The 24391-nt window shown below is 39.8% G+C and overlaps 1 protein-coding gene across 6 annotated transcripts in view; it reads right to left on the bottom strand.

Annotated features, from left to right (window-relative positions):
• The window catches only part of TJP2 (tight junction protein 2), a 114396-nt gene that overhangs the window by 15998 nt on the left and 74007 nt on the right, over window positions 1–24391 (bottom strand). For all 6 annotated transcript variants that reach the window (XM_079112029.1, XM_079112026.1, XM_079112030.1 and 3 more), the window contains exons 5-17: window positions 23348–23969; window positions 19491–19594; window positions 18173–18326; window positions 16038–16146; window positions 15809–15939; window positions 14903–14969; window positions 13789–13939; window positions 10064–10172; window positions 8747–8957; window positions 7548–7735; window positions 7002–7097; window positions 5843–5922; window positions 4441–4651 (exon numbers count right to left, since the gene is read on the bottom strand). In XM_079112029.1, the coding sequence (XP_078968155.1) occupies window positions 4441–4651; window positions 5843–5922; window positions 7002–7097; window positions 7548–7735; window positions 8747–8957; window positions 10064–10172; window positions 13789–13939; window positions 14903–14969; window positions 15809–15939; window positions 16038–16146; window positions 18173–18326; window positions 19491–19594; window positions 23348–23969 (2233 nt within the window). The remainder of the gene's footprint in view (window positions 1–4440; window positions 4652–5842; window positions 5923–7001; window positions 7098–7547; window positions 7736–8746; window positions 8958–10063; window positions 10173–13788; window positions 13940–14902; window positions 14970–15808; window positions 15940–16037; window positions 16147–18172; window positions 18327–19490; window positions 19595–23347; window positions 23970–24391) is intronic.

The raw sequence follows: 24391 nt of genomic DNA on the forward strand, positions 1-24391 counted from the left end.
AAAAGCATTTGACAATATACAACACCCCTTCATGCTGAAAACACTAGAAAAAATAGGGATAGTAGGAACATACCTGAACATTGTAAAGGCTATTTATGCTAAGCCCATGGCCAACATCATTCTTAATGGAGAAAAACTGAAACCATACCCTTTAAAAACAGGAACAAGACAGGGATGTCCTCTTTCACCACTTCTATTCAACATTGTCCTAGAAACTCTAGCCAGAGCAATTACGCAGACTAAAGAAATTAAAGGGATACGAATAGGAAAAGAGGAACTTAAGCTGTCACTATTTGTGGATGACATGATTCTATATTTAGAGGATCCAAAAACCTCCTCCAGAAAACGTCTAGACCTCATCAATGAATTCAGCAAAATAGCAGGCTATAAAATCAACACGCATAAATCTACAGCATTTTTATACGCAAGCGATGAAACAGCTGAAAGGGAAATGAGGAAAACAACTCCATTTGCAATAGCCTCAAAAAAAATAAAATACTTGGGTATCAATCTAACCAAAGAGGTAAAAGATCTCTACAATGAAAACTACAAAACACTGAAGAAAGAAATTAAGGAAGAACTTAGAAAATAGAAAGATCTCCCATGTTCTTGGATAGGCAGAATTAATATTGTCAAAATGGCCATACTACCAAATGTGCTATACAGATTCAATGCAATTCCAATTAAAATCCCAATGACGTACCTCACAGAAATAGAGCAAGCAATTATGAAATTCATCTGGAAGAATAAGAAACCCAGAATAGCTAAAGCAATCCTTAGCAGGAAGAATGAAACAGGGGGTATCGCAATACCAGAACTTCAACTATACTACAAAGCAATAGTAACAAAAACAGCATGGTATTGGCACCAAAATAGACAGGTAGATCAATGGTACAGAATAGAGGACACGGACACAAACCCAAATAAATACAATTTTCTAATACTAAACAAAGGTGCCAAAAATATGCAATGGAGAAAAGATAGCCTCTTCAACAAATGGTGCTGGGAAAACTGGAAATCCATATGCAACAGAATGAAACTAAACCCCTATCTCTCACCCTGCACAAAACTCAACTCACAATGGATCAAGGACCTTGAAATCAGACCAGAGACCCTGCATCTTATAGAAGAAAAAGTAGGTCCAAATCTTCACCTTGTTGGCTTAGGATCAGACTTCCTTAACAGGACTCCCATAGCACAAGAAATAAAAGCAAGAATCAATAACTGGGATAGATTCAAACTAGCTTTCTCTCAGCAAAGGAAACTATCAGCAATATGAAGAGAGAACCTACAGAGTGGGAGAATATCTTTACCTCTCATACTTCAGATAGAGCACTAATTTCCAGAATATATAAAGAACTCAAAAAACTCTACACCAAGAATACAAATAACCCAATCAACAAATGGGCTAAGGAAATGAACAGACACTTCACAGAAGAAGATGTACAAGCCATCAACAGATATATGAAAAAATGTTCAACATCTTTAGTAATAAGAGAAATGCAAATCAAAACTACACTAAGATTCCATCTCACCCCAATTAGAATGGCGATTATCAAGAATACAAGCAACAATAGGTGTTGGAGAGGATGTGGGGGAAAAGGTACACTCACACATTGCTAATGGGACTGCAAATTAGTGCAGCCACTCTGGAAAGCAGTGTGGAGATTCCTTAGAAAACTTGGAATGGACCTACCATTTGACCCAGCTATCCCACTCCTCGGCCTATACCCAAAGGACTTAAAATCAGCATACTACAGAGATACAGCCACATCAATGTTCATAGCGGCTCAATTCACAATAGCCAGACTATGGAACCAACCTAGATGTCCTTCAATTGATGAGTGGATAAAGAAACTGTGGTATATATATACAATGGAATATTACTCAGCTATGAAGAATAATAAAATTATGGCATTTGCAGGCAAATGGATGAAATTGGAGAATATCATGTTAAGTGAGATAAGCCAATCTCAAAAATCCAAAAGAGGAATGATCTCACTGATAAGCGGATGATGACACTTAATGGGGGGTGGGAGTGGGACAAGAATGGAGGAAGGATGGACTGTATAGAGGGAAAGAGAGGTGGGAGGGGTGGGGGGAGGAAAAAAATAATGGAATGAATCAAACATCATTACTCTATGTAAATTTATGAATATGCAAATGGTATGCTCTTACTCCATTTACAAACAGAAACAACATGTATCCCATTTTTTTACAATAAAAATAAATTAAAAAAAAAATGAAGTGGAAGCAGGTTAAATCACTCATGAACACATGCGTTTCAGTTTTCTTATCTGTTAAAAGGAGGAGTCACATTACTGGGTGTTCTAAACATCAAAAACCTGAAATGATGCAAAATCTGAAACTTTTAGAGAGCCCAAATCATGCCAAGAGGAAAATTCCACACCATGAAACTCTGTTTCATGCAAAGAGTATTTAAAAATATTGTATGAAATTATCTTCAGACAATGTGTCTGCAGTATATATAAAACATAAATGTGTTTAGACTTTGGTCTCATCCCTAAGATATCTCATTATGTATAAGAAAATAACCAAAATCCCAAATCCAAAACACTTCTGGTCCTAAACATTTTAGATAAGGAATAATCAATCTGTATATGATCCTTTGTTGGCATTAGTAATATGTCTGTGCTATAAGGTATATATGGTATTGATACAGTCACAGATACCACAAAGTATAGTTTTTCAGACAGGAACTCTCTAGATTATCCAGGCTGTCCTCAAATAAGCATTGCATGACAAAAATATTTATGTAACTCTTTTAAACTCTTAATTGTTAAGCAAGCCTCCTGCCTCAGCCTCCTGAGTAGCTGGGATTTACACGCATGTGTCACTGTGCTTGGTTTCTACGTCAGGATTTTGTGCAGACATTGATGGGCCTTTCTTCTGGCCTAGAAAGAGCACACATGAAACTGAACCACTGCTCACTGCTGCTATGGTAACACTAATAATAAGAATTACTACTAGTGGATGTAAAAATGTCAGAAAAGATATGCATGTATATGCTAAAAGCAGAGCCTTATTAAGACTTCAGTTCACAGGAATCTAGTCTATGATGGATCACTTCCTCCTGTGTATTTTGTTGAACTGTCAGTTTTCACCATAATGAAAGTAATGCATCTCGAACAAGCAGCCAAGTGACAATAAAACAAGAGTCCTATGTGCACACACACATTCAATCACAAACCCACTTCCTCCTCAGTATCAGGGAAATGCCAAATATGACAAAGGCTAATGATGGCTGACACTGAATTCTAAAGAGCTATCATTATCATATGTGCAGTATCCGTATGATACTCCCACAAAAAACAGCATTGCATGACCAAAAATGCTATATGACTCATTTAAACTCTTAATTATACCATATTCACAGAACTAGTCATTTACATAGACAGTGGTATATTCAGTTACTAAAATATGTCATATTTTTAGACCATTTTACTATCATGAGTAATACTTGCAATGGGTCTTTATCTCAGGGACTAAAAAAAATTGTATTATGGAAAATTCTAAAATGCACAAAAGCAAAGAACAGTTTAATGAACTTTCATGTACACAACAACCAGCTTCAATGACTACCAAATTCCTAGCCAGTCTTACCTATGCCCCATCTTCTCCCCTCACTACAGTCTAAGCGAATTCTAGACATCCTACTACATCATCCATAAATATTTTCCTCAGTAGGTATCTCTAAAAGATAAACATTCTTTTATTTTGTTAAAACACAATCACAACATTATCATCACACATTAAAAAAAAAGAGAAATAATAAATCTTTAAATCAACCAATATCCAGAGTGTTCAAGTTTCTACTGGGGGGACATTTTTAAATAACGAAAATTAGTTCCTCTCACTTTGTAAGTTAATGCAAACATTGATGGTAAGCAGAGAACAATGACACAAAATCTAGAGCTGTAGGTGCTAGGTGGTGAGGCAGGTTCAACAACTAGCCTTACAATCATCATGAAAGTCTGAACCTCTTCAAAATGACCACTTATAACCACATCCATGGATCATTATGATCATTTCCAAGTAGTCAAAATTACAGAGTTCAGGGCTAAAGTTGTGGCTCAGTGGTAGAGCACTTGGCTCGTGTGTGTGAGGCACTGGGTTCAATTCTCAGCACTGCATATAAATAAATGAATAAAATAAAGGTCCATTGACAAAAAAAAAAATTCTAAAAATTTTTAAAAGTTCAATATATGCAACAACAAAAAAGCTAAAAAAAAGAAAAAAAAAAAAAAAAGTTCAATATATGAATGTCATGGTTTAATATACCCTACAGTATTAATTACTTTTAAAGGAGTCATGGGAACAATTTCAAATTCTCCATTCAGATTATTTTCCTATTTCTTCCATTTTTTTCAATTCTCTTTCTCACTTTTAAACACAGACTAGAGTTTAAATTTCACTTACCTGTAAAGAGATGTGCGCAAGTTTTCTTAAGCTTGTTGGCTTGATCAAATAACTTCCGAGAACTTTTGTTGGATGCTGGACTCAACCTCTGTCTCATGGCTTTGACACCCTGTCTGGAGTCTGGGTTGAAGAAAATCACAATTGGGAACCACTGGGTATAGTTCAACAGGTCCACAGCTTTTGGCGTCACATCCAGCAGTGCATGCTTATCCTGTTAAAGGTGAGGAAGTTACATAAGTGGTTATGTTCAGTTATGTAGCATCAAAGAGTTTGTTTTAATAAATAAAGGCTATATCAGGTAAAAAGTGTAAATCTGAATCAAAAGGCAAAAAAATATTTCCTTTCACATTATGTTCATTTTAATATTATCACTTGTTTAGAACTTCTAATGAAATAAATTACAGTAGTCCTGCCACCCTTATTTGTGGTTTCACTTTCTGCAGTTTCGGTTACCCCACGTCAAGAGCAAGTAAAAACAAGGGTGAGGACAGTATAATAAGGCATTTAGAGAGAGAGAGAGAGAGACACACACACACTCCACATTCAGGTAACTTCATTATAGCATATTGTTATAATTGTTTAATTTTTTGTTACTTATTGTTATCTCTCCCTTACTGTGCCTTTTTTATTGTTTTCTTTTGGTAGTACTTGGGAATGAACTCAGGGGCACTCTACCACTGAGCTACAGCCCAGGTCCTTTTTATTTTGACACAAAGACTTTCTAAATTGCCTGGGCTGGCCTTGAACTTACGATCCTCCTGCCTCAGGCTCCCAAGTAGCTGGGATTTTAGGCATGTGCCACCTCACCAGGTCTGTGTTCTTCCTATCTATCTATCTATCTTTCTATCCATCCATCCATCCATCCATTTATCTAGTATCAAGGATTGAACTTAGGGATGCTTAACCACTGAGTCACATCCTCAGTCCTCTTTATTTTTCACTTTGAGGCAGGGTCTCACTAAGTTACTGAGGCTGGCTTTGAACTAGTGATCCTCCTGCCTTAGTCTACTGGGTCACTGGGATTACAGATGTGCACCACCACACCCAGCCTGTACCTGATTTATAAATTAAAATTGTGTATGTATGGAAAGAAACAGCATATATAAAGTTTGGCACTATCCATGGTTTCAGGTACCCACCAGGAGCCCTGGAAGGCATCTCCCTTGGATAAAGGGGAACTCTTATTAGTAGGTTATTGGTACAATGATGAGAAGTCTGAAAAGACAAATCATTATTGCAACAAAACAGTGACTGGTTTCCTCGCAGTGAAATAGACTGCGTTTACATAACTTTTACCATTAACATTTAATAATTATTAAATTAGATTCTACCCTAAAAGAGATTACAGCAAACCATAAGCCCATTCTTTCTCATAACAAGGTCTTCCAATGAATTTTCTCACCTGCTCAATAATTTGCCTCACAGTATTTAACCGAACTACTCCACTGGATTTCTCAGATCCTGCATCTTTAGGTTCTGTTTCTGCAAACGCAAAATGGAATTAAGTAATATTTTAGAAATAAGTGACAATCAATATTCCAATCTAACATCAACAACGATGGGACATCTGACATTAAATGGCTCCTTATGAGATGAAGTGGAAGGACCATTACTCTTATTTATCAGAAATCCAATCATGTAGAAATGGTTAGGCCAGACTAATAGAGAATGCTCTATGAGCAACTGACTTGGACTCTTCAAAATATCAATGTCCCAAGTAAGGTTAAAAAAAAAAATACATAAGAAAACACACACACAAAACATAAAAATCAAACGTAATGCATGATCCTTGGTTGCATTTTTATAATCCTAAATATAAAAAAGAGCTAAGTGGGACATAATTGGGACAACTGAGGAAATTTGAAAAATGGACTATACATAGCATACAGGTTGAGTTTTGCTTATCAGAAATGTTTGGGACCAGAAGTGTTTGGATTTTTAAATGTTCGCATGCATGTACATAATAAAAACATATAGGAAATGGAATACAGGTCTAAAAACAAAATTTGTGTATTTCATATTTATCTTTTACACATAAACTGAAGAAAATTTTGTGCCCTATTTTTAGTAATTCATCACAGGAGGTCAGATGTGAGATTTTTGACTCATGACATCATATTGGTGCATCAGATTGGTGCAAAATCTGCAGGTGCAGATTTTGGAGCATTTGGGATTTTAGATTTTCAGACTAGGGATTCTCAACCTGTAATATCACTGTATCAGGGTTAAACTTCTTGGCCACTGAGATGATAATGGTATTGTGACCATGTTAAGAGAATGTTCTTAGGAGATTCACACATACAATGTAGGGATAAAGTATTATAACATTCTCAAATTAAATTCTTGATTCAGAAGAATGAGTATGGTAATGAGTGTGTGTGTGTGTGTGTGTGTTTCCATGGACAGGGGGTAGAGGAAAGAAAATGTATACAGCAAAATGTTAATAACAACCAGTGGTCAGGTGAAGGATATGAGAATGTTCATTATTCTTTTGACTTTAATGTATGTCAGAAATTTTTCAAAATAAAAATTCTAGCAGAAAATATCACTGACAGACTTACTAGCAGTTTGGAACAAGTCAGGTAACTCATTTGCCAACTTTTCCATTGCTATATCTGCTATGGGGCCGAATAAGACCACAGGTCTCTTGAAACCAGCTGAAACAAGACAAGACAGGCCATTAAAAACAACACATGTGCTTGCTGTTTAGATAAGAAGCATAGGCTTTTGAAAATAATCCAATCAAATGAGAGAAACTGTGTTCTCCCACCCACAATTGAACCCAGTTCTTTTCTAAAGAACATGCCTTCACTACCCCCACCCTTTTTGAAGATAAACTTTGCTATGGGTAATATATAAAAACTTTGGAGTGGTGGTATTAAAAGGTTTTTTTCTTTTTGGTCATGCACACCTGCCTCCACTGAGGAATCTGAACGGTAACATTTTAGAAGTCAGGTTCCATGTTAGCATAAGATTCCAACTCTACACCCTGCCTCTGGTGTAAGTGATATAGGTGGGTTAGAACTTCACCACTGCAGCCTGAAAGTGGAGGAGAACAGGCACAGAGCCCAGGTGGATCACTTCCTGGCCCCATGGAACCTCCTCACCTTCTCGAAGCAAGACCCTCTCATAAGCCGGGAACTTGGTGCTAACAGACACAGCAGCTGTTAAGTCTTCCCGGCTCTTCCTTAGGTTCTTCTTCACCCCAGATCTCTGGCCACGCATTCTCCAAAAATCTGCCCTGTCCCCAGCATTGTCTCTCTGGGCATTCTGGACACTAGCCATCTGTTCAGCTCTGAGAGAAGAAAGCATGGGAAATGAATCTCTGGAGCCAGAACACGTGGGCACATGTGTACGTCATGAACCAGATCTTGTCAGTTTTGCTTAATAACTGGGATTAGAGAAGCTTCAGCTTGACAATGAAGATGTTTCCAAGGGCAGAAGAGGACATGGGGCCCTTTGCTACCCCATGGACACCTAAAAAAGGAGGGGTCTCAATGAGACCAAGCAGTAGGAGCTCAGTGATAAATATAGTAAATTTGGTTCACCTGGTATGTAGGTATATAGTAAATGTACCTGCAACTCCTATTATAATACAGGTATCTTTCCTAGGTCCCTGCACTGCCACCAACTAACAGCATTCACTGGGGTGCATAAACCTCTCCCAAGGAAGGAGACCAGAGGTGCTACAATCACTCAGTACCTCCTGTGTACATTGTGCAAAGTGGTAGACATTCCTTGGGAAACTGCCAAACACAATCAAGTGCAAAAACCCACCATGCAATGCAAAACATTCACTGCACACTGGCTGGTGGTGATTTACAGTTTCAGTTCCAGTTTCGAGAGTTACATTCTCGAAACAAATAGATGATGACAAATAATGAGGTCATGTAGGAGAGGTCATTTGAGGCCTTTGTAGTTTGGATCTGAAAGGTCACCCAAAGGCTCATGTGCTGAAGAGTTGGTCCCAAGCTGGTGGCACTACTGGGAAGTGGTGAAAACTTTAGGAAGTGAGGCCGAGTTGGAGGAAGTAGGTCACTGGGGCATATTCTCGTCCCTGGCCCCTCCTTTTTCCAATCACCAAGAGGTGAAGCTCGCTGCCATCATGTTCAGTTGATGGGGTCAACTGAATGACTGAAACTTCTGAAACCATAAGCTGAAATAACTCTTTCCTCCTCTAAGTTGTTTTTCTCAGGCATTTTGTCACAGTGATAGAAAGCTGACTAACACAGGAAGGGAGGGATTCTGTTGGCTTTTTTGGGGGGAGGAATTTAAGGGGTGTGTGGAAGTGAGAAATCTGAAGTACCTGCTTTTGTTGGGGATCAAGCCTTTCTCCAATTCATTTCCGATCCTCACAGCCAGCCAGTGGCCTAGCTTGCCGTCATACAGAGTATCGACCACTCGAAAGACCTCCCCCCTGGTGAAGGCCAGGCTCTGTGGAGTTTCCTTCTCACATTCAAAGTGGCTTCTTATAAAAAATGAATCCCCTCTGCCACAAGCCAGGATGTCTCTATACACTGAAAGGCAAAAGCACAGTTTGCTGCATTTGGTTTAGCTAAAGATCTTTCCTGAGTTCCACCTTCTCCCATCTCTGATCACCCACTTCACCTTCTCTCCATCCAGTGGACTCGGCACATGGGCCTTACAGGAATCACAGCTCTCACAGGAAGAAGAATAACTATATGAGCTGCTGTGATGGTTAACGTCATGTCTCAAATAGCCTGGGCGATGGGTGCCCAGATATTTGGTCAAACATTACTCTAAACATTTCTAGAAGGTGTTTCTACATGTTTCTAGAGGAAGGGTGTTTTGGATGAGATTAATTATTTAAATGGGTAGACTGAGAAAGCAGATTGTCCTCACTCATGTGGTAGGCCTCATGCAATCAGCTAAAGGCCTGAATAGAGCAAAAAGGAAACCCACACTCAAGAGGGTATTGCTCTTCCCAGCTAGTGGCATTTGAATTGGGACATCGGCTTTCCTCTGCCTCTGTGATGGAACCATATTGTCCTGGTTAAGCCTTCCAACTGGCTCTGCTAGGTCTCTAGCTTCAGCTCACCCTGCAGACCTTGGGATATGTCAGACTCCATGATCCTATGAGCCAATTTCTTATGACAAATCCTACTGGTTCCAATGTCTCGCATGGGTTCTGTTTCTCTAGAAAACTCTCCCTAGTACAGCTGTCAATCAACCCACTGAAATGGGCAGGGACGAGACTATGGTGGTCCCCACTTCACAGATGCAATCAAGGCCTGAGAAGGCAAAGCAGCTTGTCACACTGGTCAAGGCAGAAGCCAACAGCTGATGTGGCTCTGGTTACCTGTCATATGGAAACAGTAATAACTCCAGGCAACACTTAATAGTTTATCATTGTTCAGAAAAGCAGTTTAATTCCAAACTGACATACCAGTGAAATTATTTCAGGAGACGGGGAGGAAACATTTTTGTACAAAATTAAACAGCACTCAAATTTTCTCCAAATATATCTGGGATATATTTAGAGACCCAGGGATTAGGTGTCATTTCAATTTTTTAATTTCTGAATTTTCCTATTCTGGTCACTAGACACCTCTTTCATCCTTCCCACCTCCCCCAAGGAAACGGAATGACCAAACGTGCTCACCATCAGCTCGACTCTGAGCTAAAATGATCACCATTTCACCTTTGGGGATTTCTAAGAGGTAGAGTACAGCGTCCTCCCGGACCAGCCCTCTGAAGTCCTGTGTGTTCACCTGATAGAAAGGAAAAACAGTGGGGGAGAGAGTTTATAGGTTAGGAGTCTGTTTCGTCAGAGCATCCCAGAGCAAAACAAGTATGTGCCCAGGTTCCTTAGTGTCTCTACTTGTACCCTCCTCAGCACCTCCACACGGCCCTGGGCTCTGTGGGCACCACTACCCCTTCCTGCCTCTCCACACTGCTAACCCCATTAGGAATAAACCACTGAACCAAGGATTTGTCACTGGATCAAACTGGACTATCTTGTGGTTATGTCTGTCTCCTCCTTTTCTTTGAGTCTCCCATAGACGTGGCCAGCAAGGTAACATGCAAGCATAGAAAAGATGTTATAAAGCAATAGAGAGTGGTGAGGTCTGTGGTAAAGGAGCTTGGTGACACAGTGTTTAAATCAATTCAAATAAAATCCTCAAATAAGGATTCTAATGAAATCCACCTTTCTCCTATAGTTCCTATTACCTAAAAGGCATCTAACCTGTGTTATGAAATCAAAGGCATTTATGAAGTTGAAAAGCATCAGCTTTAAAGCAGACCATTAGTGTAATACATGGCCTTATATAACGTAAGTTTCTGGCTCACACCTATTTCTAGAAAAGAGCCCACATTTATTCCACAGTGATTCAATAGGGGTCACTATAAATGGCTTTTGGAAAATAAGTTAGAGAGGAAGAAAAATTGAAAGGGTACAACAAAAAAAAATTATTTTGAAACCATAATTCTGTATCCTTAAAACTATTTCTAAACAGAATACAAATAAGCAAAATACAAAAATTGTCTTAAAGTGTTTGATTATTTTAATATTTTAGAGAAATATAAATAATATTTAATAATATTTTAAATATTTAATAATATTTTATAGAAAAGATACAGAATTCCTATGAAATATTTTCTCAGTCATTGAGAGCTGTAAAATCCTTTCAATCATAAAAGTAATGCTTTATTACTGGGGAAAAAAAACTATCATTAATTTAGGGCCTTAATTAAGGCCAAAATGTGTGATTAAGTGAAAGTAGGCATTAGACTGAAACTAATTTGATGCTTTTTAAAAAAACAAGATTTTGCTAAAGCAATCAAGCAAACCTTTCCTATGAAACAATATTTATTATTAAGATACTGTCATTCCACCTTTCTGTCCCCAAACAGGGATCATTGAACTTTGGTGCTAATTTTTCTTATGCAGTTTCTGTATTTCTGTATGGCTTACATATATGATTTTATATGAGCTGTAAATGCTTATATTTATTTACTTAAATCAACCAGGGCTATGGGGTCAGGAGGAGGACATCAGAAGTCCCTCTGTCCATCCCTATGACGACATGAGGCTAAACATTAATCAGGTCAAAACCCACAAAGGTCAAAAGGAAATCCCTTGAGGTAGCTTCAATTTAAATATCCACACGGTGAACAATCAAACAAAAATGTTTTTCCCTATCTTCCATCCCATAAAGGTTACTGAAAGAGAAATGACAACCATACTAGATAAATAATAAGCAACGAGATGGGTCAAGCCAAGCAGGAAAATATAACACATGTACATTTCTGTTTTGGGCAAGACATTACACTGTAGCACAACTTTCATTCCACACATTAGTCTGTCACCTTTACAAAACAGAGAGCCACACTTAGAAACCCTGCAACTGAAAAATGTGTTCAGTCTAGGGACACAGTGCACTTCACATATTCAATCTGGGCATGAAAAGTAACACTGAAACAAATTAAAGTGAAAAGAGCCAGGGCAGCACTTTTGCACTTTGAGGGTTAGATTGCACAGTCCTTTCCGATAAATATCCTCTTTCATGAGCTATTTAATAGTCCACAGGGTCCAGCCGGGTTTGCCGTGAGCCTAGAGGATCCTGTATCAGCTACAGCTCACCATTGTGCAGCAGCTTTTCTGCCCTAATAGGCAAATGCAATCTTTTGCACCCTTTTGCAGAACTCAGGGTTCCTTTTGTAGTCCACAGAAAATTTATGCCTACCCATGAAAGAGGACCACCTAACCATCTGACCTCTCCATACAGGAATACTGCAAAAGAAGCCAGTTCCCAGTTTCTTTCTTGTTGCCAGGGTGAGATCAGGGAACAAAGCATTTTTTAAGCCTAAATGCTGAGTAATATGACTTTTTACCCATTAAGCGATGTTCCCTGTCTTTAATAATGACTAATAGGGAGGTGGGACTGTCAAGTCCCTAGATGAATTCACTAGGAAATTCAGAAAACACTCCCCGCCACATACACCACCAACAACAACACAAAGAGGACAGTTTTATTTTATTCTTGAACCTTAAAGAGCAAAAGCTCCAAATCTCCAGCTGACACCCTACGGCTTCACAGCAGTTAGGAAATATGCTTCTTCTTCATTAGCATATTTACGGAGAGTAAAGTGGTATGCTCTGGCACCTGGACAGGGTTTTTATCAGCAGCATTTGGTGGTGAGTGTTTCCTAGGATCATGTGCTACCACAAGGTTCACTCAAGTACCAAGTCTTCTAGGAGCCCAACCAGAGCCAAGGAGGATCTAGAGTTTCAGTTGGAAAGCTTTAGCAAAGCTCATGATAAAGGTCTGCCCTTCCCCTACTCCAGAAATGAAATCTGAACTACTGTCATGGAGCCAAGTGCTGAGAAGGAAGCAGCCATCTGCTTTTGTACTCTGCTGCCTGTTTTCTCCAGGGTTCTGTGAATTTCTCTCTCCTCTCCTTTGAGCCTAGAAGTACTAACCGACCCTCAGTAAATGACACATGGGCTTTTCACTAAAATTAACAAGGAAAAAGCAAACAAACAGACCAAGAACAGACATGGAAAAAAATCCCATGTGTGTCCTCAGCAACGAGGTACTTGGCATAAAAATATCAAAACTGAGTTATTTTTTTAATTGTTTAACACCAACAGATTATATAAACATGCAATGATTTTTAACAAAACTACGTATGATTGGCTGGAGATGTAGCTCAGGGGTACAGTGCTTGCCTAGCATGCACAAGGTTCTGGATTCAATCCCTAGTACTGCAAAAAGAATAAAGAGAAACAGAAAAACTACCAATATGTGATAAACCAGGAATTCTTTTCCTGGATGGTTTTAGAAGTGAACAACATACCGAGTGGCAGCTGTGTCATCTGCCAGGAACTGTGCTCTGCCTTGGAAGTGTTCTGTCTTCTAATACCTATCCTGAGAGCTAGGTATTCTCATCCTGACTCAAGAGACCCAGAAACTGCATCTCAGGGTGAGCCGGGGTCACAGAATGACTGAGAGGCTGGAGCCAGGCTCAGATAACAGTGTCTGATGTTAAATACTCTTGTCTTCTCAATTATGCCGTAAGACCCATTGAAATTTCTTTCTTGTGGGTTCTTAATTAGACTCTCGACTTTTTTCATTAATCAAACTACTAAATTCATAGTGTCTTAAACACTATAAATTCCTGCAGACACAGGGATGAGTTTTGGATTCTAGGGTTGACAAAACAGGGTCCATGTGAGATGAGACCTTAGAGCTGGACATCAACACACCTGCCACTGACCATTTTTACCAGATGACCACCCCGCCGCATCCCTCCTTTTAAAAGGACACCCAGAAAAGCCCACTCGGCAAGAGAATACTGGAAACAGGGCTGCGCTTCCCTCACCTTCAGAATCTGGTCTCCCTCCTGAAGCCCTTCCTGCTCCGCAGATGTACCCTCTTGAATGCCAGCAACAAATATCCCAACGTCGTTGCCACCAGCCAAGCGGAGGCCCACGCTGTCTCCCTTCTTGAACTTCACCATTTTGGTGTTAGGGCTGCAACAGGTTTGGTTCCAGGAAGAAAAGATGAGAGATCATTTCTTAAAGGGGAGGGGAGAGGGCACATTAGCAGATGAGAGATTTAACTTTGCCTATCTATAGAGCAATTTGTAGGTGACATTGGTCTCATTTTTCTCATCTATTGTACAATTTTATTCTCCTTGGAGCAATGAGATGAATATCAGTAGGCCCACATTACTGAAGAAGGTAATGTTTGCATTAGCTTATTCAAGATGAGAAAATAAATAAAGGGGAGGACTGGGGATAAAGTTAAGTTATCCAACACTCAGTTTAGAATTCTTCTAAAGGAAAGCCTGCAGGCACCCACAGCTGGAGACATAGCCTGGGTTCATGGAAGCTGGTCCTAATCCAACTGCTGCTCCTGACTCCACCAAACCAGAGGCTCATTATCAAGTGCAAATCCCTGATCGCCCCTGCTTCCTTCCCCACACTAGAATCATCATGTCACTGCAGCCACTACTGGGGCACCAGTTTAACATGCTTCACCTGTTTGGGAGCTATAGATCTGCCAAAAGCAAATATTCAGAATAACATTCTGGAGAAGTAGGTAGGCAAGCAGGCAATATCATCATCACCAAGTTCACCTACTTCCACATGTTGCTTTTCGTACAAATGATTCCACTCATAAATACCAGCAGTACGGGTTGCTTAAAGGTGGCTGGTTATATGCAAAATCATAATCTATAGGTAAAGAAACACTATTCTTTTGGATTTTAGTCAAGGAGATGAGTAGTGTGGAAAAGAAAACAAGAGAAAAAAGAGAGAGAAAGATGGGCCGGGGTTGTGGCTCAGTGGTGATGCACTTGCCTAGCATGTGTGAGGCCCTGGGTTTGATCCTCAGTACCACACAAAAATAAGTAAATAAAATAAAGGTATTGCATTCATCTATAACTAAAAAATGAAAAATAAAAATTAAAAATAGAGAGAGAGAATATATACCCATATATTGCTTCATCTTCAGGACTAGGACGAAGAAAAGTTCTTGGCGCTGCTTTGGGTTGAGGAGCTGTGAATTACAAAACATCCATTGTTACTAACCTGGACAAGCAAGAGATGGCTTCTAAATTTCAATTGTGCAAACATACAACTATTCAAATATTATTTCAAAGTTACCATAAGTGGTACTTTTGCTGCTTTTTATAGGTGTCCACATCTGGAACAGTGGGACAAAATGGGTTATGGCGAAGCTTAATTTTGAAGCATTAGCAGGTGCCAATAGTTTCTCAAAATAGTAAGAAGAGAAACAAATCACCAAAATGCAATGTACACATGTACAAGAAGACAATATTTTCTAGAATTAAAAGATCATATAATGAGGCTACTCGTTTCCCATGTATAAATATTTATGCACATGAAATAGGATGATAACTGCAGGGTGGCAGAGTTAGGGTAATGAGTTTGGGATCATGGATGGGAGCAAAAGCACTATAATCCATCAAATATGTCAACTACGATCAATTTTTTTTTAAGATGTTGATAGACCTTTATTTTTATTCATTTTTTTATATGTGGTGCTGAGAATCAAACCCAGTGCCTCACATGTGCTAGGCAAGCACTCTACCACTGAGCCACAACCCCAGCCCCTAATATGATCAATTCTGATGGCATAAAGAAAGGATGGTTATATTTTTTCAATGAGGAGGGACTCAACTATGTCAAGAATGAGTTTTTATAATTTCTCTCTCTTTCTAGCCACTCTCTGAACCACATAATTCTAAACTCAAGTGTTGAAAATGAATGTCTCGGGTTGGGGTGTAGCTCAGTGGTGCAGTATGCACTTTGCATGTACAATGCCCTGAATTCAATCCCCAGGCGTGGCAAAAATGAGTGGTCTTAAAGTCTCACCTGGTTCCTCTTGGTATCTGGGTTCCTTATTGGTCTCTGTGACAACTGCAGCTGCAATGTCCCCGGTGGACTTGAATGGAGTGGGTGTGGCACCTATCTTGGACAATCTGTTGGGCGTGTCCTCCCTTGAACTAAAGCATGTGTTATATTAATGTCTTGGAGGTAACAGATTCACAAACACGCATGTGCGTATATTCACAGTGTGCAAGGGAAATACACATCATCTTACCTTGGCCTTTCCTTCAGCTTCTCGTTGGAGGAATGATAATCATAATCAGAATACTGCTGGCGTCTCTCTTCTGGAGAAAATGATCGGTTTGACTCTATTTCTGAGATATCTGATTTCAAAAAATAAAGACTCTCATAGTAAAATATTTAAGATATGTATTAGAAATTATACTATTTCCTCAGAAGAAGATATGGGAAATGGAAGAGAGGCAGGAGAAAAAAAAGTTAACTTTAAGGGAAAGGCATTAATTAATAAAGAGGAAGTCAAATTCAGTACTGTACATTTCTCTTTCATCCCACATTCCTTTATAACTGCAGCTGAAGGATAAGAATTCAGTTACAGTCAACCCTCAACATCTGCAGGACCACAGTTTCAGGCCCACTCCAATCAAAATCTGCACAGGTTTAAGTCCTTTATACAAATGGCATGGTATTTGTAAGTAACCTACACACTTCCTCTTGTATACTCTAAATCATCTCTAGATCATCTATAATGCCTGATACAACATAAATGCTATGTAAACAGTTGAAATAACAAGAAAAAGAGGTCTTAGTACGTGTACTAAAAGATCGAGTATGTGAAATGGCAACAGGCTATGGGAGAGTGTGCCCATGTAATACTTCATTTATGTAGATTCAGCACAGTGCTTAGTATGTGACAGACTCAAGTTTGAGTTGCTAGAATTGTTTTTTTCCACATATATTCAATCTGGGGTTGATTGAATCTGAGCATACAGAACTCAAGGAACTGGAAGGCCAGTTGTACTGGATCATGTATGTATTTGGTCATTCCTATCAAATAGATCAGTGCTTCTCAAACTTTAATGTGTATTTAGATCACTTAAGGATCTTATTGGGGTGCAGTTTTTCTGGGGTAGGGCTTGAGATTCTGAGATTCTGTCACGCTCCCAGATGACACTGATGCTGCTGAGGTGCTGGGGACCACACTCTGAGTAGCATGGAAATAAACTGCAAACTCCCAGGATTCTGGGGTTAAGTCTCAAGATCCTTTTGCTTTCCTGAACTGCTCTCTTGGCAGTGACCACATGACCAGACTTTTTGATATGCTAGAGATCAAATTGAGGTTTTGATTTTTTTTTTTCTTTTTTCTTTTGGGGTGGGGGCGGGTACTAGGGATTGAACTCAGGGGCACTTGACCACTGAGCCACATATCCAGCCCTATTTTATATTTTATTTGGAGATAGGGTCTCACTGAGTTGCTTAGCACCTCGCTTTTGCTGAGGCTGGCTTTAAACTCACGATCCTCCTATCTCAGCCTCCCCAGCTACTGGTATTACAGGCATATGCTACAATGCCTGGCAAGTTTTAAGTTTTAAAAAGAAATTCTTTTTTAAAAACCAAAAGCTTGTTTGAAACCTTAGGAACTTAATATTTTCTGAACTTTTCTGTGCACAAAACTAATGGTAAATATTCAAACAGGATAGAATATGACTTCTTATTAGTAATTTTTACAAGGTGAACATGTAATCATATGTATAATTCATATCCAAGAAATGAATGTAACTTTTAAAAAGAGAAGAGGTAACCTTGATTGAACATCACAATATTGAGCTTTTGGGACTGATTATTATAGTGTGTACATATTTTAGCTACACTCCAGATTGTCTTCTCTATTGGAAATACTAATAACTACTTTTTAAAAATGACATAAACAAATGCAGGAAAAGAGTAATAAGCAAAGGAATACATGAAATAGGTTAGTTCTCAGAACCACTCAGATATGCGTTTCTTTTCTTCAATCAGGGTCTGTGTTGCCCAGGCTAACCTGTAGCTCCTGGACTCAAGTGATCTTCCTGCCTCAAGCCCCAGGGTAGCTGGGACTTCAGGTGCATGCTACCTTCCCCACTAGCAAGCATACATTTTTAACTAACAGGTTTTGATTTCAGTGGCTTAATTAAGAGTCCTCTGGGAGTTCACAAGTGCACCAGAATTTCATACTGGAGACCTAATTTCAATAGATACTTTAATAACATATAACAACTGAACACTTATCTTTTGGAATTAAAATTTAAAAGAGAAGCCTTCACTGGAAATTCAACTTCTGGTCAGCTGGCTGTGCTAACCAGATAGAATGCAAGACCAATGGCTAAGCTCACCACCACCCTCTTTCCTTACCTTCTATTTCAGAGTCACTGTCATTTAGTGAAGGGATGTTGATGAGGGTCTGCCTGCTATCTCTCAACACCACGAGCTGGAGTTTTCCTCTGGACTTCTCTATCAATTTTCGTGCATCCATTAAAGACATGTTCTCAGTGACAGTTCCATTGATCTATATTTATGAAGAACAATAATGCTACATATGATTTAACTATTCACAGCTAAGTAGAAAATTCATACTTCTCCCTTCTATAAATATAAAGGCTCAGCTCAGATACTCAGACAGACATGGTCTTAGGATCACTGAATAAAAAAAGAAAATTATCTTTTTCTTTTAACCTCAGGCAATGATTATTTGTTTTTATTTTATTGAGATATGTTATGCATAAAAGAGTTAATCTGCATGTCCTGTGTAGAGAAGCCACAGTTCTTACCCTCTAGAACTTTAGATTTCATTAGAGACATAGCAAAGTTAAAAACTAAAACTGTTAGTAGGAAAAATAGTAATTAATCCTCTAAGAAAATAACACTTAAAAAATTTAGTGCATTAGTTATACGTAATAACAAGGTTTATTTTTACATATTCATAAACACATATAACAATTTTCTCCATTTCAATACCTAGTACTATTTCCTTCATTTCCCTCCTCCATTCCCCAATTCCCTTCCTTTATTCTACTGGTCTTCCACAATTCATTCCAATTTTATATGTAACTATATTGCATTGATTAAAAATAAATAAACAATAATTATCTTTTAAATTAAACATAAGCCTGAATACCTGGTTCCCAAATGCGGCCATGTAAGAGCTGTAGCATACTGAAGTTACTCTGCTAATTTATTTAACTTGCAAGCTTAGGACAATGGTTTGGTTTACTAATGGAACATGTTTCCTGACTGGAGAAGTTTACAAAAACTATTTAATCAAACCAGCATTCATATACTACCAGCTCTCCCTCTCATCTTTACTTGTTTTAAGAAATAAGAACCTAAACTTTAAAACCAACAGGGAAAAAAGTACTTTTTGAGGTTTCTTTTAAAAAGTGACATTGAAGTATTACAAATCTCTAAGTCTGGTCTTCATTCCTTTTTCTTTTTTTCCCCCAGTGCTGGAAACGAGACCCAGGGCCTGGCATGTGCTCCACCATGGCATTACACCTCCAGTCCTAAGTCCGATATTTCTGATAAAAATCATCTCACTGTGCTGCTCTTCCTGGCCTCTGTCTTACTGCTGACTCCCAACACAGCTAAGTTTTTCTTCATTGGTGCTTAAACATGGAGATGCAGACTAGGAATGCATGTAGGAACACAGCTTTCTCTGTCCTCACCCACCCACCTTGAGAATTATGTCCCCTTCATGAAGGTTGCCGTCTTTAGTTGCCAGACCTGTTCTGGTCATTTCCTTGATGAAAATCTGACTCCCCAGTCGGAGACCATACTCTAGGAGACAAACATATAAATACATGTCACATGTCAGTTTAGCTATTAGGACAACTTTTAAACATTTACGGGCCTGGGATTGTGGCTCAGTGGTAGAGTGCTTGCCTAGCATGTGTGAGGCACTGGGTTCGATTCTCAGCACCACATATAAATAATGTGAATAAAAATAAAGGTCCATCAACATTTAAAAAAAATTTACAAAGACATTAATGTCATACGTGGAATGTTCTATAAGACAATAGGCCTGGACTCTCGTAAAAAAAAAAAAAATCAAGGTCATTAAAAAAACAAAAGAGGCAGAGGAATTATTCTAGATTGAAAGAGACATAAAAGCCAAATGCAGTGCATGAACCCCATAGATCCTTGTTCCAACACAGGGGAGGGAGGTGGGTCACAATAATTTGGACCTATTCCAAAATGAGCTATATGAAAATATATGGCAGGCTATTAATGTTTATTTCCTAAGTGTGACAATGGCATTGTGATATAAGAGAATGTTCTTATCCCTGAGAGATTTCACCTGCTGGAATATTTAGTGGTAAAAGGTGACGCTGCCCATAACTTACTTTCAAGCAGGTTCAGAAAGGAACCCCTGAGAGAAGGTGGGTGAATGTCGGGGAGAGAATGGGTGGAGAGGAAAGGAAGAAAGGAAGAAGGACACAGAAAGCAAATGTAGCAAAATGTTAACAAATGGCAGAACTGGGTGAAGGCTACTGCAGGGTAGGCCACAAAATTAATACTTTTCAAATCAACTGTTGGGGACAAAAAGCAACTCAGCACATCTTAATAGGACCTCCTGCTGACAATGAGGCTGCCCCCAAGAAGGAAGTGCATGCAATACTCCCTTCTGTAACAATGTGGACTGTATGGGGTCAGGCGCTGAAAAACATTCAGTGTGTGAAGAAAAACAGTAGGATAGGCAAGGCAATTCCAAAAGCACCTAACTAAAGCCAGCAGAGCTCTGGATGTTTGTATACTATGTTAACTAACGATCAAATGGAAAAAAAAAAAACCACTATGTTAACCAACAATGTGTATTTTTAAATGTTCTCAAAACTATTCTGATTTTACTTGTTAAACCTGTAAAAATATACATTTTACGGATGAATTTCAGTTACTTTAGGAAGCAGTCACAGGGTGTGGGGAGGGGAGGGTTAAAAAAGAAAGAAGCTATCACAATCTAGCAGGTTGAAAATAGGCACATTCATTTTTTTTTTTTATTATCACTACTGTTTTGACTGAAAATCTTATTATAAAACAGCAACATTCTCTAATTCAGGAAAATTACAAGGTAAATTTAAAAATAAGTTTTTGATGGTTTATAGTAAACTGAATCCCCTACCCATTTAGGGACCTGACAAGAATACCAAACAGCCTCAGAGCCCACAATACAAGGTTCACAAGTCTGAGTAACTTCTTATGTATCAATACCCCTTCTTAAAAACTGTATTGCAATTGTACCTTTGCTAATAGATTTATTAATGTGCGTGGGCATTTCTTCAATGAAGAAATCAGTTGACCAGCTTCTAACACCCTGACATGCAAGGCTTTTTGGTGCCCAATGAAATGGTATCAACGGTATTTTTTTCTATGAGTCAATGGTATTTTTTTCTTAATCAAATGTAGGTCTGACCTATTGTTGGACTTCTTTAAGGATTCATTCTTAGACACACTGGTCAGTGACAGCTAAGTTACTGTGTAATCTTAGCAAAAGGTAGCAAAAATTTCTTTTAAAGTAGAGGGCTGGGGCTGTAGTTCAGTGGGAGAGCACTTTCCTAGCACATGTGAGGCCCTGGGTTCAGTCCCCAACAATCCCCCCACCAACAGACACAAAACTGGAATTGTTTGTTCAATTATATCCCAGTTTGGGGAACAAAATGGTCACGAGAGAGCAAAATGCTGTATGATCACAGAGGTGTAACCCCCTTTTTTCCTTGATTTACTAAGACTGGTCATGACCTGGGCAGTCTCTTAAGATAATGTTCTAAATTGTGGGTCTTGAGATCAACTTAGTGGGCTGCAACCAGTACTTTAAAAATTTAATGCAATGAAACCTCTCAGAGCACATCACACTGAAAATGTAATGTTCCACACAACAAGGTATTGATATGGAGGTTCTTCCATGACTGTCTACAAGAAGCAGTATTTCTGTGGTGGAAGAGGAGGAAAGAGGGAAGTGAGAGGAAGAGGAAAAGGAAAAAGGACAAGTCTTAAAAGCAATGCCTTCAGCTCTCTCTCCTCGCTTTCATGCTCTCTCCTCCTCGCTTTCACTCTCTCTCTCTTGCGTGCACACTCCTCTCTCTCTCTCTTTTCCTCTCATTTTCTCTCTTACCCTGCAGGGAGACACTCTGCCTATTTGCTTAATAAACTCTCTTATGTGAGGAAAAAAAAAAAAAGCAGTCCTTCAGGAACTCAAGATCCTGGATGCATGCCTCAAAGCACGGTGTCTCTTGTCAAATTCTCATTCTCACAACTGCTCTACATTCTGCCTGTCAATCTGGATACAGGGTGGTTCTTATTCTGCTCTTGAGGATTCATGGATGATCACCCTCTCACAGGAGTTATAAAGATGCTTTATAACTGTGAAAGATGTTTCACAGATAAGGATTTCCTAAGATGCATCCTCCTTAGGATGCATTTCACCTTTATTTTCTTGACCTTCAACCCCTCGCATTATTCTTCAGGTATTTCAACAGGCAACTAGTTATATAACGTGACCCTTTATGAAAAATAAGAGAAAACAAGTCTATCTTATCTGATAGGTTATTTAAATGCAAACCCCAAGACTAAAAAACAAGGGGTTTTTCATTTTGCATTTCTGGGGGTTCTTCATCTTTTTTTTCTCTAGAAAGAACCATTAGAGAACAAAAGGAGATAAAAGATATGTTAGAAGAAATTTTATGTCAGAAGACAAGTACTGATGCTAGGACTAGCTCAACAATAGGTTCTGAAGTCCTGTTCACTCACCTACTGACTTCCTGTCAGCTATTCCCAAGGGATGGAGTCTGGTTCTAGCTCCATCATCAACATACTGGCTTCAAGACAGGGGCAAGCTCCTTTCCCATCTGAGTCTCAGAGTCTTCACCTATGAACTATAGGAGCTAACTGCTTCTGGAGCTGCAATACAGGGCTTTGATGGCTCTTGGATGTGATTAAGTAGGTGGGGCAGAGACCACCTCCACCACAGATCTACCCAAACACCTCTTTGTATTATGGTATTCCTGACCTATAGCACTACAATGAAACTTCCTACCATACAGGGTTCTTGTGAGGATTAAATATGAGACTATTTATTCAGCATAGCTCCGGGCATAGAACAGAAAATTAAGAAAAGCAGGAATATTGTCTTCTATCTTGGTTTGTCCAGCTTGAGATGCACCCAGTCCACTACCCACAGATCCCAGGGCCATCCCATGGTTTCTGATTCTGTAGGGCTGGGCTGGGGCCTAAGGATCTGCACTGTAACAAGTATCCAGGTGATAGCTACCTAGAGAACCACTGGCCTGGTAATGCAAAGCCAAATTTTGAGAGCTGGCTTTGCCACAGAGAAACTGTTGTACAGGGCAATGGATTCTTCTGTGCCTGTTACCTTGTCTATAAAATAATGATACAGGTGGTGCTCCCTCAGGATGTAGTTTGTAAGAGTTAAATGAGCCAACAGGTAACAGGCGCTGAGGTGATTAGCTGAGCGCCTGGTAGGTGGGAAGGAAGAGCTGGCTACTACTAGTAGAACAGTGCTTATTTTCCACCTACCTTCGTTAGCTTTGCTTTTCATCAGAAGGACCCCGATGGGCCTGTCTGAGTCTGACTGGCCAGCGTGCTCTGGCCGTGCCCTGGGCTCGGGGCTGGGGCTGCGGGAATGCAGGTGCTCTCGGCTGCGGCTCCGCGCACCCTCGTAGCGGGCATCCGGCTGCGCCCTGCGGCGGCGCTCAGTGGAAGGGCTGTAGGTGCGATCTTCCTGTTGGTAGGCCTGGTGATAGGCCCGCTCGTAGTCCCGGTCAATGCTCCGGCCACAGCTGCGGTCCCGGGATGGTCCAAAGTCGTGGTCCAGGCCACGCTCCAGGCTCCGGCCGCGACTGCGGTCTCGGGCGCGTCCATAGTCCTGGTCCAGGCCGCGCTCCAGGCTCCGGCCGCGGCTGCGGTCCCGGCTGCGGTCCTGCTCACGGCTGTATGCTCGCTGGTACGGACGGCCTCTTTCGTCCTCCCAGCTGTGGCTCAGCCCGTCATGGCTGCTATGCCGGCTCCTCTCGCTGTATCCACTGCGGAAACTTCTGCCATCAAAGTCGTCCATCACCTCAAAAGCCCGGTCATCCTGACTGAGGGGCGGGCTGCCCTGCAGTGGGGCCACCTGGACCTTCCGTGGCCTCTTGACTACCTGTCAACAAAACAAACACTGTTGGATGTAGGACAGTCACAATTAAGCACAGAGAAGTAGGTGGTCAGGGCCCTGATTCTAGTTTCACTAAAACTGATCCCTTTTTATCCACAGCATCCGAAAAGAAAGAAAAACAAAGCCCCACCCCAACAAATAAACAACAACAACCAAAAAAACCCCTCTGTCTCTTAAACAAAGAAACAGCTATAACTCTGCCAACACACTAAGCCCTGAATTCCTCATCTGGAAACAGGGTAGATTAAAACCTCACAGGGTCAGAATAACATAACACAATGACAGAAGCTCTTGAGTACCCTGCCTCAAATTGAGAATAATAAGGGTACCTCCAAAACCTGCTCCTTCCATCAAGTGCAAAAAGCCTCAGAGCCTGAACTTACTACATTATAAAAATCAAATGAAAA

Source organism: Sciurus vulgaris (assembly GCF_902686455.1).
Source record: "Sciurus vulgaris genome assembly, chromosome: 15".
In the NCBI taxonomy this organism is placed as follows: Eukaryota; Metazoa; Chordata; class Mammalia; order Rodentia; family Sciuridae; genus Sciurus; species Sciurus vulgaris.